Raw genomic sequence first — 21,657 nt, 5'->3', positions numbered from 1 at the left:
CTCAGTTTGTTTTGTCTCTTTTATGGTTTGCTTCCCTCTCTTTTTTTTCTTTCCCTTATGTTCATCTGTTTTGGTTCTTAAATTTCACAAATGAGCGAAATCATATAGTATTTGTCTTTCTCTGACTGAATTATTTCACTTAACATAATACTCTCTAGCTCCAAACACATCACTGCAAATGGCAAGATTTCATTATTTTTGATGGTTGAGTAATATTCCATTATATAGATATTATATATATATATATATACATATATATATGTATATATATATCACCTCTTTATCCATTCATCAGTCAATGGAGACTTGAGCTGTATCCATAATTCAGCTATTGTTGATAATGCTGCTGTAAACATCGGGGTTCATGTATCCCTTCAAATTAGTGTTTTTATATTCTTTGGGTAAATACCTAATAGTGCCATTGCTGGATCATAGGGTAGTTCTACTTTTAACTTCTTAAGAAACCTCCATACTGTTTTCCAGAGTGGCTGCACCGGTTTGTATTCCCACCAACAGTGTAAGAGGGGTCCCCTTTCTCCTCATCCTCACCAACATCTGTTATTTCCCGTGTTGCTAATTTTAGCCACTCTGACAGGTGTGAGGTGGTATCTCATTGTAGTTTTGATTTGTATTTCCCTGATGATGAGTGATGTTGAATATCTTTTCATGTCTATTAGCCATCTGTACGACCTTTGATAATGTCTTAAATTTGATAGACTTTTCAATTCTTTGCTCTAGAAGAATTATAAACACATTGGTAGGGCTCAGACAATATTTTACCTCAACCCAGTGTGAATCATATATGAAACAGAATAAATAAATGGAAGGAGGGGAGAAATTCAAAGTAAATGCCAACCTCTGATTGGCAATTTCATAGATTTTGCTTAATGTATGTTTGAACAGGGGACAGAATTTTAAATTAAAGATAGAGCAGTGTAGCAAACATTGTAGTTATATGGATTGAATAACTTAGAAAAAAACATGTTACCCTCAAAGCTAATATATTGTGTCAGATAACAAGAAAGCAGAGTTTACTTCATCATCATTTCAGTCAGGCAACTACCCAGAGATCTAATTGATGTCCGATAATTCATTTTTATAACTTGTGGTTTTATATTTTGAAAAATAAAAGATTACAGTCAAAATAGACTATACTTTCCCCTCCCTCTCTGATTACCCTTTGGGGGGAAATGGAATTCCTAAATTTGCCACAGGCCATTACTTAGAGAACTGGTAAAGGACAGGATAGAAAAATGAAAGCAGAGACACTTGCCTTTTCTCCTTATATTCTTGAAACACAAATAGTCTCCAAGCAGAAGGAAAACACTGAAGTGTTCTCCATTTATTAATTGGCTTTTTCCTATGTCTCAGGTTATGGGGGAAAACTCCCAAGGTGGTTTGAAGTGTATTCTAATTTAGCTTAATCTTTTATTTCAGTCCTCTCATTCAGTCTTTTAACAGTGTTTATATTTGAATAGAGCCAGCAGACAAAGAGAGCATAGGAATTTAGGTACATAAAAGTAGGAACTACTTTCATAGGTATTTTGAAGTGTAAGTTTTTTTTTAATATATGCATGAACAGAGACTCACTCAATTTAAAAACAATTTGTATATAATTATTGTAAAAGCATTAAACCCTTATAATTAGGAATGAGGAATCAACTGAATTGAATTCTTCGTATGCACTAGACATCCTTTAGGTTTAATGGTAATTTTCAAAAGGATTGATTAATTTTTATAAAGTTTGGGACACTGCTAAAGGGTGGTGAGATATTTGTAAAGTTCTCCTTTTGAGATGCCACACCAGACACCAGCCTGTAGAAATATTGCCAGAAGGTATTATCTTCTACATTTTAATGTATTTCAGAGAAATTTGTTCTGTTGGTAGAGAGTTCACTGTTACACAGTATGAGGTTAACATCAGCCTAAAGTAGTATGTTATCTTTGCATAGATCAGCACACTGGAATTGCAAAAGTACTAATATAAATTCAATTATAAAAATGTAATCTGACCTAATATAGAACCTTTCTTTTTATATGCAAACAGGAGTGAATTTGCTGTTGGGAACCCGATCTAATCTGTATCTGATGGACAGAAGTGGAAAGGCAGACATCACTAAACTGATAAAGCGAAGACCATTCCGTCAGATTCAAGTTGTAGAGCCACTCAATTTGCTGATTACCATCTCTGGTTTGTTTAAGAACTAAAATTAGCTAAGTAATTATGTAGATTAATTAGATTCCAAACTAGGCTAAAGACTTTCTCAGGTGAAAATGTTCATAGGAAAGCACTTTAAATATAACCTTAAATTGGGACACTAAACTTTCCTACTTGTGTTTTCTTATCTATTTACAGTTTAAACTAACTTCTCACTCTCCTTTGATGTCTGGATATTTGATTGTAATACACTTCACCTAGGTCATTTGATAAGAAAAAAAACATGCCATTTACATCTTTCAGGTCCTTTCTGAGCAGCCACCTGCAATTTTACAACTCACAATTTCACCCACCCATGTGCACATGACCACATCCATCATATACTTTCCTGTGATGTGCTAGAAGCAACGAAGAACAAAGTGGGCAATACTTGGATAAAAATGAAACTCTGTTGTCCCTGGCACAGCCTTACCTATCATGAGGGCCTACAGATAGGATTAGTAACAAGAATGGATACCCTAAGATGTCTAACTTCTTCCCACATAGTAATTGAACTTCTTATTCTTGGTCAGTCAGAACCTGAATCTCTGAATATGAAAGAGCAAGTAAACAGATGTTAATAATAATTGTCATTACTAAGCATTACTTGGTATTAGAAAACACTAGTACTAAAGTCAAATATAGGCAAAGGACAACTGACAAAGTGATAGAAAAAGTTTAAAAATGGTTTCACTGTAGAATTAAATTATGCTAATTACAGTTATTTATATGTGTTTTCATGCTTCCTGTCTATACCTAATTTAATAGCTATATGGCACATTAATTAATGATTATGTATATTCCTAAAAATTATTAATTTTGCTTTAAGTTTTGGTTAGGGGAGAAAATCCCCTATAGATATGCTAAAGCTTCATGATTTTTTAATCATGTTTCATTTTCATTCATTTATAATTGTTTGAGGTCCACAGATGTAACGTTTAGATTTTGAAATCATCTGGGTAGCTGAGAGACTGCACATCTGGATAACAGATTTCTTTACTTTTTATCCAGCTTTCTCTAACCCAAACGTGCCCTTTTTAATGCTTAAGTTTTTCTCAAATGTGGATTGTTTTTGCATCGAGTAACACTGAGAACACCAGTGTAGAAAGATACCTAATAGTTTAGAGCACACATTTATTCTACCACTTAAGAGTAGAATGGAAACAGACATAGATGTCTGAATTCTAATGCTGCTTCAAAAAATGTCATGTAAAAACATATGTAAGATTAATCACATAAGAATCTTATTGTTGAGCCTAGAAATCTTATAACAATAAACTGTAAAAAATGAATATAAAGTCACTATGTATGAAAACAAATGTGTAATTCAAAGGCCTGTTTTTCCTGAAGAATTGTAAGAATTCGCTGGGGTTTACAATTAGAAAATAAGCAACAAAGATAAATTTGATTGAGGAAAAAATAATAAAACTTTAGTTATTTTGTAAGTATGCTGGAATGAAAGAGCACAAAGAGACCCTTCCCGCTAGCTCTGAATTCCTAAGAGTCAATACATAAGACGTTCCTCTCATACATACATACTACCAAGGACAGCTTCTGGGTCTCCAAATCCCAGAAGGATCATGACTTAGATAAAAGCCAAAATATAAATGAATGGATGGTAATTCTGTTGCTGCACCATGGCAGTCTTAACTTGTCCCAAAGAAGTATTTTACTTCTCTTCAGACAGGCACATAGGCAGCTGATAGACATTTTGACTATCTCTTGGAAGTGAGAGACTAAGAAAGACTTTGCTATCATATTTACAAATTCTGAAGGGAAGAATCTAGTTAGTGTAGAGTTTTCTAAAAGTGCTTTTTACTTTAATGAGAACATTCGGTTAAAAGGGCAAAATACTTTCATTGTTTTGTTTTTCTAGTATGAAAAAAATAGACTGAATTAAAGCACTGTATCTTACCTATCAGGCCATAAGAACAGACTTAGGGTGTATCATTTGACCTGGCTGAGGAACAAGATTTTGAATGACGATCCAGAAAGTAAAAGAAGACAAGAGGAAATGTTAAAGACAGAGGAAGCCTGCAAAGCTATTGATAAGTTGACAGGTTGTGAACACTTCAGTGTCCGTAAGTCCCATTTTTTTGTTTACTGTAGCTATATAAAGTTTGCTTTCCTTCGTTTAGTAAAGTACATTGTTGTGAGAGGCAAAGTAGATAAAGAAAAGAATTTACAACTTTCTATACAACAATGAGTGAATTTCACTGAGATAGTTTCCAGGTCTTCTATGTCACAATCATGGCTGTTGAGAAAATATTCAGTGACTTAAATAGTTACTGAAGTTAAGTTTGATTTACTTTCTCACCTTTCTTCCCTTTCCAGTCATTCTAATTAGTCCCGATGAACTGATACTTCTTTTCTTGCCTCGATATAAATGTTCTTGATGTATCATCAATAACCTGCAAGGAGATTCATATGATACTCTCTTTTCTTGAAACAGCAGTAAAATAGAATCACATAATAATTCTACTTTCTTAAACTGGAAATTTTATCTTAATACTGACCAGAAAACTTTGCAATGAGTCCAATAGAAAATTCTTCAGTGGTTTGCTGGCTCTTGCTCCCGCTGTCAATATTCATGAGTATAATTGCTAAATATTTTCTGTCTGATTAAAGTGTTTTCATATGTCCTATCTCTTTACAACCATTCCCTGCAAAATGAAGTAACAACTCCATGGTCTCAGAATCCTTCACTCATCTGTCAACAGCTAGAAATTGATGTTATCCCCTTCTGTTCTATTTCTGAAGCAAATCTCCTCTATTCTCAGCCTTTGTTTTCTTCTTTACTTTTCACTAATTGCTCCTTCAGACAGAGCTAGTGGAATAGGTAAGAGATAGCTGGAATCACATAATATGAGTTTTAGCAGAATATTGCTATTCTGACCGACCATTTCTGTTCTGAAAATAATATGCTTTTCCAGAATAGATTTGTAAGTACACATACACCATTAAAGGGAGAAATGAGTACCCAGACAAATCAGGAATTAAATAAATACACTAATTTCTTCTAGTTTTATGTATCACTACTCTCTTCTAAATCATATTATATGTATTTGGTAGCCAAAGGTGAAAGAGATCCCCAGATGTTAAACAAGGAGTTTATATAGCAGAACCGCCTGCCTCCTATTAACTTGTAAATTTTTTAATTCAATAAGAGTTTACAAAAATGAATTACAATAATATCTTGCAAATCTGTGTTCTTGGTAAGTAGATGGACTAGTTAAGATGTGTTTTCCTGGCTGACCCCATTCCGGCCTCCCCAACTCCCATAACAACCAGAAACCTTTGTCTACTGACAAGTAAAACGGTAGCATCTTCATACAGTGGGACAGCCATGTACTCATACTTGCATGGTGTTTCATAGCCTTTCAAGATCCATAAAATAATTGACTGACACCAACTACTGCCATGTATTAAAATTCTAGGAAGTGTTTGCTTAACAGAGAATTTCTTTGCTTGTTGGGGGTTTATTAATCATGCTACTTTGACCTACTTGGAAGCAGTGTAAAATAAAAAGATAAAAAAAACTAGAATCAGAGAAATATAGAATATGAATAAGAGAAGGGGGGATAGAAAGACAAACCTTATATTTGGTCTCTGATGAAATCTGACTAGAAAGGAAAGAAGCAACATTCCTGCTAAGGAAGAAGGGTTTTAGCACAAAATATAAATCTAGCCAACATATTCCATAAGAATCAGAAGGTCTATCTGAGGGAAACCATATACTTCTTATTCATTTTTCTCTTTTTTTAAAAACAGCTGTATTGGAATAATTTATGTATCATAAAATGTACCCATTTAGAAGTATACAGTCAATGGTTTTTAGTATGTTTATAGAGTTGTATAACCATTATCTTAATCTAATTTTCATTATCCCAAAAAGAACCCCCATAGCCATTAGCAATCACTCTACATTCCATTCCTCTTACATTCACCTTATTCTCCTGATAGTCCTAAATAACCACTGATCTACCTTCCTTTGCTATATATATTTTTTTCTGGGCAATTTATTTAACTGGAATCATATATGGTCTTTGTGACAGGCTTCTGTCACTTAGTATAATGTTTTCAAGGTTTAGGCATGCTGTAGTCTGTATAACGTGTATCAGTACTTATTTTTTATTGCTGAATAGTATTGTTTTGTATAGATATACCTTTTGTTTACACAATTTTTATACATTCACTGTTTATACATTTGTACTTCTCCCAGTTTTTGGCGGCTATTAGCATTCCATACATGTGTCTGTTCATGGGAATGCAAGTTTTCTTTTCTCTTGGATAGTACTGACAGACTGTTTTTCAAAGTGGCTGCACCATTTTACATTGCCATAAGTATGGAGGCTCCATTTTCTCTTCATCCTTGCCAGCACTTGTAGATGTCTGTCTTTTGATTCTAGGTATCCAAGTGGGTGTGAAGTGGCATCTTATTGTAGTTTGATTTGTATTTCCCTGATAGCTAATGTTGTCAAGTATGTATGTGTGTATCATTTATCTATCATCTATCTATCTATCTATCTATCTATCTATCTATCTATCTATCATCTATCTATCATCTATCTATCTATCATCTGTCATCTTTTTGTTGTTGAGTTGTAAGCATTCTATCTATTCTGGATCCTAGGACCTTATCAGATATATGATTTTCAAATATTTTCTCCCATTTCATAGGTTATCTTTTCATTTTCTTGAGAGTGTCTTTTGATACCCCCCAAATTTTAATTTGGATGAAACCCAATTTATTTTTTACTGTTGTTCCTTATGCTTTTGGTGTCAAATATAAAAATCCATTGCCGTGAAGATTTATTCCTATATTTACTTCTTGGAGTTTTATAGTTTTAGCTCTTAGATTTAGGTCTTTGGCCCTTCTGAATTCGTTTTTGTATATGGTGTGAGGTAAGGGTTCAACTTATTCTTTTGTATGTGGATATTCAGTTGTCCCAGTGCCATTTATTAAAGAGAGTATTCTTTCCCAATTGAATGGTCAGGATACCATTGACCATAATTTTATCAGTAGACTGCCAATTCTATTCTGTCGATCTATATATCTATCCTTATCTCAGTACTACACTGTTTTGATTACTATAGCTTGTAGTAAGTTTTGAATTTGGGAAGTATGAGTCATTTAACTTTGTTTTTCTTTTTCAAGATTGTTTTGGCTATTTGGGGCCTCTTCCAATTCCATGTGAATTTTAAGACCAGCATTTACCTTTCTGCATAAGAGCCATTGGGAGTTTAATAGCAATTGCATTGAATCTTCTTTTAAAAATATGGACATTTTTATTATTTATTTATTTAGTGACTTAAAACAACAGTGATTTATTATTTCTCATAAGTCTTTGAGCTGACCAGGGCTCAGCTGGATTTTTTAAATATAGTTGACACATAATGTTACATTAGTTTCAGGTGTAGAACATAGTGCTTCAAATTCTCTGTATGTTATGCTGTGTTCACAAGTGTAGTTAACATCTGTCACCACACAATGTTATTATAATATCACTGACTGTATTCCCCATGTTGTACCTTTTATTTCCATGACTTATTCATTCCCTAACTGGAGGCCTATACCTCTCACTCCCCTTCACCATTTTGCCCATCCCCCACATGCCTTCCCTCTGGCAACTATCGGTTTGATCTCTGTATTTATAGGTCTGATTCTGCTTTTTGTTTGTTTATTCATTTGTTTTGTTTTTTAGTTTCCACATGAGTGAAGTCATAAGAATTTGTCTTTCTCAGTGTGACTCATTTCACGTAGCAGAATATCCTCTAGGTCCATCCATGTATTGCCCTCTTAACAATGTTAAGTCTACCCATCCATTAACAAAAGAAGTCTTTCCATTTATTTAGGTCTTCTTTAATTCCTCTCAGCAATGTTCTGTAGTTTTCAGTGTACAGAGTGCTCTTGAAGGCTAATGCATACAGTTCATAAAACTATATAGTTAGTTTTGTCACCTTTTGGGGGGCACCAAAATGTAACTAAATAGCTTTTCTAAATATATATGATATGTGTTCTTATATTGTGGTTATAATATTTTTAATGACCAATACAAATACCTGAGTGTTCTTGTTAACTCTGTGGCATTGTTACTTCTTTGTATTTTATCATTGTAGTCCAACATGAAGAAACAACATATATTGCAATTGCTTTGAAATCATCAATTCACCTTTATGCTTGGGCACCAAAGTCCTTCGATGAAAGCACTGCTATTAAAGTAAGTGGTCTCCTTCTTTGGCTAATATGGTTCTCTTTTGAGAAATTGTAAACAGAGAAATATTTTGAAATATAGTAGCAAAAATATATACCATTCTTCTACAGTTAATGTAATTTGACTATACCATGTCAATAATTATCATTTAACCCTTTTTTAGATAATTCACAGGCACCACAGCAAGGGAGAGTGTGAGGGAAACCCCTGACCCCTCCCCTTAGAGGACCTCCCTACCAGCTCCTCTCTCCCAATTCCTGTAGTCAACATGAAGACCTTCTCTTCTAGAGCCCCAAACACAGGCTTTGGGTGCCACCCCAATGACTTGAAGCTAAGAAAGTCCCTGTTCTCTCTTAGTGGGGGGTGGAGAGCAGAGGGAAGGTAAGGAAAGGTGTGGCAATGGTAGAGGGGGGAGCCCCACTGGAAAAGGAATGAGGGAAGAGAAAGCCTTTGCTCTAATTACCAGGGCTACAATAGATGGGTTTGGGGAGGAAAGGGCAGGGTGGGACTATATTTCTTCCAAGCTGGAACTCTAAACACATTTCTCTCCAGAACTATTGCAAGGAATGGTGGTTAGGCTTATTTGGATTACCAGTAATATTTCCACCTTTATTATGGTTTAACTGAACTTCTATGGATCACCCTCTTAAGGTAACCAGTTGGTGTCCCAAACAGTTATGTTGCTAATGATTTTTTAATCTCATCTCATAAACTGGGGACTCCTTCTATCTTTATTATTTTTAATGATACTCCAGAATTCTATGTAAATAGGATTATTTTGTGTTTATTCCATAACAGTGAGGACTGATTAATGAACTGGGAGCATTGTATAGAGTACAGTAACTCCTAATCTGGAGTATACATCAGAATCATCTGGAGCATTTGTTAAAAGTTTAGATCTCAGACCCAACCTCAGGCTGAATTAGCAGGTCTGGAGTGGGGCCTGGAAATCTATATTTTTAGCAAATGTTCCAGGTGACTTTGAACTAGTTGGTCCATGGACAAGTTTTTACAAAGCACTGATTAAGGACACATCATGATAGACTCCAGCAAGGTATTTATGACATATTTTTGTATCTTAGGTCAAGGTCTTACATGGTATATTTTGCAGCCAAAACATCGCATGTATGCAATAAAGATGGACTAATTTTTATGACTGCCTCTCGATGTCTATTTGCACAATAAATATGTTCTTTTGTAAGTAGCACAGACAACTATATAGACAGTCTGTGCCTGCCCTGACACAAATTACATCTCTGATCTGATCTCCCTAAATTGGGCCTTGGGTCAGCTGTCCGTATTTGGATATGGGTTTGTTCTTGGCTGTCTGCTGATTGGTCAGAGCTGCCTGATATGGAGCTGGAAAACAAAGAAGATAAGTACCAACAGTCTGTCTAGCCTGATATACAGTTCCTGGTCTAAGTCCTCCCTCCAGTTCTTGAATCTCACCTCATGACTACAGTATGGTGAATCCTGTGATGCCCAGTCCTCTACTGTGACCTGAACTTGGCAATGAATCCTGTTTGGCTTTTTGTTTCCTTGGACTAGGAACCATAGGAGCCTAGAGTACATCCAGTCTATGGTAGGTTAACATGTCTGGCCTTTTTCATTCCCTACCAAGTATGCATTGATCAATCAGCAGACTCCGAAGGAGACTACATGTCCTATGAAGCTTATATACGAATACTGGCAAAAATACAGGCAGCTGATCCAGCGAACCGGTTTAAGAGACCAGATGAGCTCCTTCATTTGCTGAAGCTCAAGGCAAGGAATTTAAAGACAACAAACAGAGTGCAGGGCCAAACAAGGTTCTTATGATCGTTGGAGATTTGGCCTCTGAAGGGAAACTCAAAATTTAGAAACTGAATATAATTATGTTCTTGTGGTAGTAACAGACCTAAGAAAAAGTCATAATACATAGTCTAAATATATTATGTAATTTAAACAGGTTTTATAAACCTGTTAAACAAAAGGGCAGGGGGAGTTTTTGCCTTAGTCAGAGTGTCATTTTTGGCCTTTTGGCCATATTTGGTTTTATATCTACAGGTGTTTCCAACAGTTGGTCATAAGCCAGTGACAGTTGACCTGGCTATTGGTTCTGAAAAAAGACTAAAGATTTTCTTCAGCTCAGCAGATGGATATCACATCATCGATGCAGAATCTGAGGTTATGTCTGATGTGACTCTGCCAAATAACGTAAGATCCCTAGAAATTATTGTACACCACAATTTGAGTTTTTCCAACTGTCAAAACTCTTAAAGATTTAAAAATATGATTATCAATATCTGTACCGGAACTGAAACCTAAAAGGTAAGTATAGAGTACCAGAAAGTAGTCAGGGATAAACAGAAATCACTGATGGTTTCTTAGTCCAGACATCTGGCCCTTATTAGTATCTGGCCATTATCAACTGGAAATGATTCATGCTTGCCCCTTTCTTTTTTTATTATTTTTTTATTTTTTTTATTTGTGTACGCCTGCCCCCCTTTAAATGAAATATATACTACACATTGCCTATGTATCTACCTTTATATATTTATAATAACCAGTCTTAATAGATGAATGAGTTTGCAATCTTTGCTTTTAGTCCCTCTGCACTCCATAATACATAAACAGATTCTTTAAAAATACACCAGTATTGCAGCATTATTATCCTCTTCTTTATCCAAATTGTACTACTTTAACTGTGATATATAGCAAATTACAGCTTTCAGAATTGCCTCATACATTTGTGTCAAATTATTAGTCAAATTATTAGTGGAAATTATTAGTGGAAACATTAAAAAAGTTTTGGTCATATTAACAATCTAATTAGTTCATCATTCAGTTGTCACCTATGAGTATACAGAAATCATCCTTTTTATAATGTAGAAAATATTGAACCAAGCCCAGCCAAAGCCACTTAGGTATGAGTTCAGATTAATATTAATGTAAGTATTATAGTACTTTTCAGTTGGACTGTTCCATAGCTTCTTGCATCCTTTTTTTTTTAATGTAATGGCAGATAGCCTTTATTTTGAAGCTAGTGCCATATTAAACATTGCAATATTGGTCCAAGTTTGTACTTATTTGAAACGTCATTCAAGAAGATTGCAGTCTGTGTTCCAGTTGATTACCAAGCAAAGGGAATTATTTCCTTTTGAAGCAATCAGTTCATTATCGTAGAAGCAAGAATGAGAGATCGGTTTTTTAAAAAAATTATTTTCTGACCTAATTAGGTTACCTTAAGTATATTCAAAAATAGCATTTTTAGCTAAATGCCCTAGTGTCCTAACCCATTAAAGGAGAAAGGACTCTAATAAAAGGGAGGGGAGTGTCTTCTGAAACAGAATGTACTAAAAATGATATTTTTCCAAGAGTGCCAGATTACAAAGCCTGTAATGCTACAAGGGAGCCATGTGTGCTAAAAGATATCTGGTTACTGCAGGAATCATCTGAGAAGCAAGGAATTACCTCTGGGGCTTTCTGGATTTACAGCAGTTCAGCTTTATTCTAAACAAATTTATTTTTGAGACAACCTTCTTTTTTGCAATTTCTTTTTCTCTCCTCCTTCATCTCTTTCCTGATTCAATTGCTCATGCAAGTGCCCAGGGAACGTATTAAAATTGCTTTTTGCCTCTGGATCCCCATTTTAGTTTTAAGGATTGTTGTTGCTGAGACATGGCCTCAAGCACTTGGCCTGAGTACGCTGGGTTTGGCAAGTATAGTTTCTGACCTTTTTTTTCTTGTAACTTGCTAATTTAGAGAAATAAAGGAATGTAATTGTTCATTTCTCAGGAAAATACTATTAATGTGGCAATTTCTGTAGTTTTAATTTTGTCACATTGTTTTATGCATCATAAAATTTACAAATTCTTATATATTTCTTAGTATTTCATATTATGTCACCTAATACATCTCAGTATTTATATATTGAAGACATTTTATGATTTATAAGTTGGACAAGAAATCCAACATTTTTTGTGAAGGGAGAATGATTGTTATATTTCAAGTAGTGATGAATATTATAAAGTTGTCCCTTATAAACATTTTAAGCTCAATCTATTTTAATTTTCTATTTCTGATTTAAATGAATTGGCTAGATAACCAGTGATTGTGTATTTATTAGTTGGTTCACATATTCATCACTAAATTATTCATTAATGTGCTGAAATGAATCTGAAGTCCCAATCTGTAACAAGTAATGTTTCTTCTACCATTATACATGTTTTGTTAAATTTCAACAAATTTTTTTCTTTTGGAAATATATGTTTCTTTTTCAAAAATTTTTTCCTAAATATAAAGGACACTATTAAAGACTGATGCCTTTATGACATAGGAAAGGCTCTTTTCAAGTGTTGGGTAGCATGCTGTTTAATATTAATATAGAAGTTTCTCTTCCTCCCTGCACTTCGAACCCCTTTTTGGTCTTTATTGCTCAGCCAAGCTGCTTCAATTAAAGTAGTAATGATAAAATGTTGGACATATAAATCTTTATGAAACATAATTCCAGCCCCTGGAAATCATTATACCACAGAATATCATCATTTTACCTGATTCCTTGGGAATTGGCATGATGCTCACCTTCAATGCTGAAGCCCTTTCTATGGAAGCAAATGAACAACTCTTCAAGAAGATCCTTGAAGCGTGGAAAGACATACCATCTTCAGTAGGTGTGTACAAAAATTTTTCTCTTTTATATGATCTCAGAGAAACTTCTGTTTTCTGAAATATCACATTTTTTCAAGGCATATCAGGTTAGTTTAGGATACTATATCCTTATTCCCTTAGTAAGGTCTGTATGTCTGCCATATGATTAATAAATTCACAAGGCTACCACAAAGAGACTAATTTTGACTGTCTTAGTTGTTCATGTGCAATAATTATATAATTAAAATAGGGGAGGAATTCCTTTCCACAATAATCTATAATTTTATTTTAACTCACTTTGCTTGCAGATTTTATGCAGATGTTGGAAATGCTTCATTCCCTCACATTGATCTTTGGGGTTTACCTTTATCTTAGGAGACTGCCAAATAATCATAAAAGAAGAGCAGAATATTTCTATTTCATATAGTAAATGGTGTTCTATTTAGAGAGTGGTAATCCTGTGAAGAATCAAATACAAATTAAGTATGTGACATATTGGTTGTCACTAAGATTTCATCATCTTTCATTTACAAAAGAGATAAATATGACTGTCTGGAATGCCTATTAGGTACTATCCAGATGGCAACATAAAGAAAACTGCCTTTCATCTTCATCAGGCCAGGACATTTTTTTTCTTCTTGACGAATGCAGGACTGCTGATCTGGAAAATATGAATAACTTGAGACTCTTATGGATGTCCCTGAGGCTTGGTGACTACAAAGGTGATTCTAGACAGGAAAAAGAATACATATGAACAGTACAAATATTAAGGAGAGTAGAATGATTTGATGGAGGATAAACATTCCTGAAAAGAAGAGGGGATTAATGAAGCAAATAAAGGAGAAATGGGAAGGAGAAGTAAAGGGAAGGAAGGAGAGATAGAGAAAGTTAGTCTATTAAGGAGCGAGAAGCTTCTGAAATCTTTATGAAATGGCTAAATGTGATCCCTATGTAGCTTTAAAGGCTAGTTTGAACTGCTTTTTAATGGACATTTTTTTCATTATGGGATGATGGCACTTTGCACTGCATCTGTAGAATCTTTTCTCTTTGCACACAGTGTTAACAATTGTCCTGAAAACCTCTCCCATTTTCTTCAAACGGAAGAACTCTCAAGGGCTTAAAAACATTTTAAGTGACAGAAGTAAATGCTTATAATTGACAGATCTGGGGCAAAAGAAACTGAAAATAGTGAATCTTGTTCTAACCTTTACAGTGGTAATTTTGTGATCAATACGTTAATCAGAAATTGAAATAAGAAAATGCAGTTCAAATGGGAAACTGAGCAAACCCCTATATATGTGCCACTAGATAATCATAGGAATCAAAGGGGTCTTAAAATGTCATCTGGTAACTCGTCCTTAGGCAGGACAATTTCTGACCTAAAACGAAAAGCTATTTTAAGTTGCAAGAATTTGAAAAAACATCTCTCTCTATGTAAAATTAACTATAGCACTATAAGAATGTGATATTTTGATTTGTGTATTAAGGATATTTTGAGAATATACTAAAGACTACAGTATAAAATTTATATTAAGGAAATTAATTTCCCTTTCTGTCTAAAAACAACTGCTTTGCTATTTAAAACTAACCTAGATCCAGATTTCCCCAATCTAAAATTTACATTTCTTGAGATATAATAGATGTTTTCAATAATAATAAGATCATTGCTTTGTATTTTCAAACAAATATATAGAAGCTTAGCAATCACAGCAGGTATCACTAAGCATTCCCACTCCAAATCAGTGGATCCCATTTCATAAGCAAGCTAACTCAGTTGCTAGGTTAAATGGCAAATTAATGTTTTTCAGAATTAAGGTGGAAATTATGTAATGCCATATGAACAGTGTGCTTGGACTCAGCAAGTATTAAATGTAGAATTTTTTGCTCTGTGTGATTGTTGACAGTATACCAATTTTAATGAAGTATTCACATAAGTGACAAAAATTCAAATCCGGATAGACTAAATCTATTATTTATTTCCATCACTCAGATCATAGATTTCCCTCACTTTCTTTGTATATGGAGTGATTTTAATTCCAGTTTGAAACTGGATTTATAAAGTCTTCTTCCAGAAAAGCCATTTGTCTGAATAAATATACAATTGGGAATATAACTATAAAAATGCAGTTGCAATTTAATTACAATTTTGTGATCAATTTCATACACATAAATATTATGAATTGTAATGAAAAGGAAACAGGAGATTATAAATGCTTAGCTAAGTTTTAATTGAGGAATTCAAAATGCCTTATACTATGCCTATGAAAAGTCACTTTTATAAAAGTTTTAATAATTGTTTCATGAGTCCTTTTATGCATATTTAGTGTATACATATATAGGCCAGGTAAATTTTGGTTTAAACAAAGGCATTATAGAACTTTTGAGAATGATAAAAATTTTAAAACTATATTATGATTTTAACAACTCAGTTTATTGTGTTTACAATAGAAGAAAATAGAAAGTCTAGTGAACTGAATTCTGATTTTAGTCAAGTTTATAACAGGAATGAAGGTGCTTTGTTTTGGTGTTTTCTAGACTATTTCAGCTTGACTCAAAATCTTGATATTATTTTAAGTACATGACTGAATTTATTTATAGAAATTTACGTCTTATGAAGTACATAAAATCAACTTATAAGTTGAACATTTAACAATAATACTGCTCTCTGTGTCAGAAAATACCTTGCAGCACCAGCTGAGTATATGGCTCTTTTTTTTTTAAAATATTTTATTTATTTATTTGACAGAGAGAGACAGCGAGAGAGGGATCACAAGCAAAGGGGAGTGGGAGAGGGAGAAGCAGGCCTCCCACCGAGCAGGGAGCCCGATGCGGGGCTCAATCCCAGGACCCCGGGATCATGACCTGAGCCGAAGGCAGACGCTTAACTGTCTGAGCCACCCAGGTGCCCCTGAGTATATGGCTCTTTACATAATTAGGTTTTCTGCTTTAAGGCAACTGTCATATTTTTTTGAATTGAATTATTGTTGACATATGGTGTTATATTAGTTTCAGGTATACAACATGATGATTTTAAAATTCCGTACATTACTCAATGCTCACCACTATAAGTATAGTCACTATCTGTCAACATCCAATTGTCATAATCTTTATTGTCACCATGTAGGTGACACAGGGTCCAAAAGTTAAAATCTTAATGAAATTTCCTGAGTCAGACTCAGCCTAAACAGTATCAAATTAGGTTTAGTTCTGTTTATAATGTGATCATTCATTGACTTTCATTAGAGTTGCTAAAGTCATTATCTGAGCAAGTCATTTTTAACAGTTTTAATTTTGAAGTTAATCAAGTTTTTATGTATGTCACTCGAGCACAAATACAAACCCTTATGGAATGCTGTACCTCAACTAAATTGGAAATTAAAAAATGACTGTCAGTAGATTTTACTTTCTACAAACCAGGTAGAATTAATGCTTAGCTTTTTCTGTGGCATTAGAGAACAGGAATACAAAAACTAATTAAGATCTAGTTATTCAACTTTGATCACAACTGTAACAGTAGACAGCATGCTTGAATACCACTACTGAGCAGCATAATTGTCAAGTGACTATAGAAGGAGGAAAAACAGAATGTGTTTACCTGAACTGTAATAATGAGCCTCTTAATAATCAAATGTTGACTGTGGTTATACTAACATAACATAATAAAAAAATTTTAAAAATAGTAATTTACTATCATTAATAGAAAAGAAATTGTATTTTTCTGATTTTTACATTTTTATTATAGCTTTTGAATGTACACAGCGAACCACAGGATGGGGCCAAAAGGCCATCGAAGTCCGCTCTTTTCAATCAAGGGTTCTGGAAAGTGAACTGAAGCGCAGGTCAATTAAGAAGCTGAGATTTCTGTGTACCCGAGGTGACAAGGTATTGTTTATATCTCCCAGTTGTAACAAAAATAAAGCAGGCAATGAAAATTAAGCAAGAAAATCCTTTTCCTTCTGGCCATAAATATATTAATGATATAATTCCCAAATTGGCAAACCATTGATAAAAACAATTTTTTATTTTGCAGTAGTAATATCCCATTTTACAGGGAAGAAAAATAGAATTGAGCTTTGTCAATTATTTGTGTAATGTGATCAATTTTAACAACCAATTCAGATAGTTTAAATGGAAAATATGCATCATATAAAATCATTACAGTCTCTACATACTATGAGAAATAATAGCATGAAAAAATAATCCTAATAAAACTAGGAAACACCCACATTTTGAAGACATTGCAGAGGATTCAAATTAATATCAGAACAACCAGGGTAAAGCATTGTACATGAATGAGAAGTACTGGTTTGCAATATGAAGGGACATAATGGGAAGAACCAGTGTTCAAGGTCAGATAGACTTAGCATGCAGTCCCAGCTCTGCCACCTAATGAGGTGTAAGAACTTGGAAGTTGATTAATCTTCCTGAGTCTTAGTTCCTTCATCTCCAAAATGAAAATAGTAATAACTCCTCTGGTAACAATTTTGAAAATTAATGATAATGTGTATATAGTAAGCATTTCACAGATTGCCTGGCACATAAAATGTATTAAGTCAAGGGTCGCTAGTGTTATCATCATCATCATCATCAATGTCAAAACCCTTCTAAGTATATTCATTGTGGATGTGGAAAGCCTTAGTCCTAACAAGGAGGCCTCTGTTTGCTATTTATGTTCATGTTCTGTTTTAATTTTCTTTGAGGCACAGACCATATTCATAAGACATGCTCCTCTCTAAACTGGTTAGTTTAACTCATAATATCAATCTATTTATGTTAGTCCATTCCACTGAAATAGAAAATCCCACCAAGTGGAAAATTTCAATGGCCATTTAAACACCAGCAACAATGGTGAACAACATTGAATAATTTAATCATTTCCATATATGAAAAGAAAAAGTAAAGCCAACTCGAGTAAAAGTAGATTTCTTTTAAAGCAAAGAGAATACTTAAACAAAACCAATCAAGAATGTCAGCAGATGAGTGCCACAACAGAAACCTAATTTTATTTAAACCATATGAAGTACAATTACATAGAATATGGTAAAATATTGTTTTTTAATATATAATTTAGACTCCATACCAATTTAAAGTCTTGTTCTTTCAGTAAATCCTGTCCAGTATATAGTATGGCTTAATATTTTAATTGGTTGATGTGGAATAATTGAAATTATAGATGTATCTGTGAAATATCAGGTTACAATATATTAAATATTTACTGATGGTGTCTCTTTCTCTCTTTTTACAGCTATTCTTTACCTCTACACTGCGTAACCGCCATAGCCGGGTTTACTTCATGACCCTTGGAAAACTTGAAGAGCTCCAAAGCAATTATGGTGTTTAAAAGGTTCCAATGATTTATTACAACATTTACAAACATCATAAATATGCAATTTGCATCTTAAAATTTCTGAGATTAAATGAGCATTCAGTTTTATTGTTAGGGAAAAATTAAATCAGATACTTTACTTTTAATGTAGCACAAAATAGTTCTAATGAGAAATGCAGCTTTATATATAAAATTAACTATAGCAAGCTCTATGTACTCCAATGGTGTACAATGTCTTTTGCACAAACTTTGTAACTGTTGTTACTGTGAATTCAAATATTACTCTTTGGACAGTTTGGACAGTATCGATATTCAGATTTTACTACATGGAGTAAAGAAACCTGTAATGAGTTAGGTTCCGAATAGTTTTCAAAATAATTGTCCCTGAGAGAGGTTTTTCAGAAAAAATAAAAATAACAACAAACTATATGCACATTTGCAAAGTCATATAAAGAACCAAAGTTTAGATTATTAAATAAAAATAATAAGGACTATGCTATAAACCAGACTAAGGCTGAACAACCTACATGCCTGGAGAAAACTACAATGATAAAGGGGAAAAGGCCACCTGTTCTTATTGCTCCTTGACAGTTAAGACCCCAGTCAACGATCAGTTGTGTTTTTTTCATACCATGTTAAGCTGGTTTCCTCCTGATAAGGAGGAAGAAAGTTTTAGATGCTTGATTTTCCTCAGAAGCCCTGAAGATGTGCAATAGCTGTTAAAAAAAAAAAAAACCACCAAATAATACACTTGCAAGCCTGAATACAGGACTGAACTCCTATACACATGTACTGTAGAATGAGTTTTTTTAAAAATACTTTAAAGTAGGCGTCAAATTCTAACCCCCAAAGACAGATTGACTGATTTATCAAAATTTTTATCTGGCCAACAGTGGGACCATCAGACAACATTGAATATTTTCCCAATCCCAGATTAAACTATATAAAAGTTTCCCCCAGTTATAAACAAAAAGAACAAAATGTAACAACAAAAACCTTGGCTGCTACTATTTATGTTTTTCCTATTTCTATTTCTGTAAAATCAGAAATTAATCTAAAAGTGATAAGTCCACATGTTGGAACTTAATGTTTAGGTGAAAGAAAGGAAGAAAGAAAGAATTTGAAAAAAGTATGACTTTCATCAAATTTAGAGTGGTGAAAATCATGCTAGTCCATCACCCAATATGTTATAGACGCCATAGATAGGTGGTGTTGGTCACCTATAGTAACTGCTACCTGGTGAAAAGCATAATTTCTGCATATCCATCCTCAATACCATGGTTAGTTCTGGGGCAATAGAGAAGCAACAGAATTACCACAAAGTATACCTCAGTATAATTCCTCTAGGTCTGCTTCATAAATATGAAGACAGTGCTAGCGGGATAGTAATTTTCAAACTACCTGGTTAACCAAAATACAAAAGCAGCTGACTATGTGTGATTTCATGATAGCACATTATTTCTTGACACCTTGGTGCCAAGAATGATGATTTGGATTTTCCTAACAACTTATATCAAGAGTGTAGTAGCTCAAAATGAGAATTTAGGAGAACCTGAATCCATGAGTTAAAGAAATAAATGTGATTCACATTTCTGTTACTGTGACACAATAATGTGATCCTAAAACTGGCTTATCCTTGAGTGTTTACAACTCAAATGACTTTTTAAATGCAGTAGTTTAAAGAGAAAACAAACATTTATGTCAAATTATTTCCTTAGAAGTAGTCTTCATTATTATAAATTTGTACACCAAAAAGCCATGGGGAACTTTGTGCAAGTACCTCATTGCTGAGCAAATGGAGCTTGCTATGTTTGAATTTCAGAAAATTTTCTCATTTAAGTAGTGTGTAGAATCAAGTCTTTTAAGAATTCATTTTTTCTTCATAATATTTACTCAAAGTTAAGATTCAAAAATAAGTTTTATCTTAAAATCATATTTTTAAGGCAGTAAGACAGTAAACTATTTTAGGAAGTCAACTCCCATTGTGCTTTGTGGCTGTTATTCTACTAAACAGAGACCATAGTGAACTGAATCTACAGAGATGTCCCAAAGTACACAAACAAGAAAAATTGCAAATGTGTAACTGAGCTTTAAAGGATGAGGTGTTAATGAAGAAAGAAAGCTGGGTACATATCATGTAGGGAGATTGAAATGCTGGGTAGCCCAATAGAAAGGATTGAAGATATTTAAAGTGGTTCATGGGTAATGAATATTTCCAATTTTGATGTTATTCCATCTGGAATTTTTATATCCTTTGCCAGCTGAAACAAGAAAGTGAAGGGACAATTAAATTTCATAGTCAGTGCACAATAATGGAAGAAATTATATCTATACCTCACTTCGTAGATTAGCTCCTGGAAGCCCCAGCTCATTACAGAAGCAGTGAAGGGGGACTCCTGACCAGCCAATTCCCCTAGCCCTGTGATTGAAAGCATGAAAGTTCTAGCAGGTTGTGAGTAACATTGGGACAGAATACAGTTTTATTTCAGTGTACTTTAGTTTTTTCACCAAAGCCCTTGTCCAAAATAAAAGGCACTGTTGGAACTATTTGAAAACTAGAAAATGACATATGAAAAGGATTGACAAGAAAAGCTCTGAGCGATTACGTCTGTTGAAATAAGCTAAGAGCCTCAGAGGAAAAAGTAGGAAAGGATAATCATTTAGATAGTAAAATAGGCAAAGCAGAAATCACACGTGTGCATATACACACATGTACACATATATACATGCATATACACAAACCATTAGAATGCATAATTTTTAATATTTTCAGTGCTACCAGTTTCTAGAGAAAATAATTACTAGGTGTTTTCTGCCAGAACTCATTTAATTGAAACAGTATTCATAAAACTAAGAATAATACCACATGCATTCAATGGGATCCTTTAAATACTCTTTAATTCTTTTTAAAACTGTGCCTATTTAAATCAATTTGTATTCAGTCTGTGCTTTAACTTTAAAAATTATTGAAATAATCTTTGAGACTGTTAATTGTTTCATCAAAAAATCTGTAATGAACCATTGTTCAACCTCTAAAAATAAACATTTTAAAAATTATTGAATGATATCATTATTTGAAATATGTTTGTCTAATGCCTCAGAATTATGATTCATTCAGGGAATATTCATTCCTTTGAAGTATGTAATAAGGCACTGATTGGAAGGTGTTAGGAGTTTTGCTTATTGCTCCATTAAGAATTTGGCTAAGGAGGGTTATATTGATATGACTAAAATTTTTCTAGGTACAATGGTGGAATTAGAAACATTAATTTTCCTCAAAATGTGAGACT

General features: G+C 33.7%; 1 protein-coding gene across 6 annotated transcripts in view; it reads left to right on the top strand.

Moving 5' to 3' along the window:
• The window catches only part of NRK (Nik related kinase), a 127,958-nt gene extending 106,553 nt beyond the window's left edge, over positions 1 to 21,405 (top strand). For 2 of the 6 annotated variants that reach the window (XM_087860030.1, XM_087860028.1), the window contains exons 22-29: positions 2,048 to 2,191; positions 4,120 to 4,278; positions 8,318 to 8,418; positions 10,459 to 10,608; positions 12,905 to 13,064; positions 15,788 to 15,943; positions 16,784 to 16,923; positions 18,287 to 21,405. In XM_087860030.1, the coding sequence (XP_087716156.1) occupies positions 2,048 to 2,191; positions 4,120 to 4,278; positions 8,318 to 8,418; positions 10,459 to 10,608; positions 12,905 to 13,064; positions 15,788 to 15,943; positions 16,784 to 16,923; positions 18,287 to 18,382 (1,106 nt within the window). In that variant the 3' untranslated portion in view covers positions 18,383 to 21,405. Of the gene's footprint in view, positions 1 to 2,047; positions 2,192 to 4,119; positions 4,279 to 8,317; positions 8,423 to 10,033; positions 10,177 to 10,458; positions 10,609 to 12,904; positions 13,065 to 15,787; positions 15,944 to 16,783; positions 16,924 to 18,286 lie in introns of all 6 variants that reach the window. The other 4 variants (XM_087860029.1, XM_087860033.1, XM_087860031.1 and 1 more) reach the window with 4 other exon arrangements.
• The last annotated feature ends 252 nt before the right edge of the window (positions 21,406 to 21,657 follow it).

The sequence above is a fragment of the Ursus americanus genome, chromosome X (genome assembly GCF_024610735.1).
Source record: "Ursus americanus isolate L20-20 chromosome X, mUrsAme1.1.p, whole genome shotgun sequence".
In the NCBI taxonomy this organism is placed as follows: Eukaryota; Metazoa; Chordata; class Mammalia; order Carnivora; family Ursidae; genus Ursus; species Ursus americanus.
Note: the sequence above shows the minus strand (reverse complement) of the source record. Positions and strands in the feature narration are given on the sequence as shown.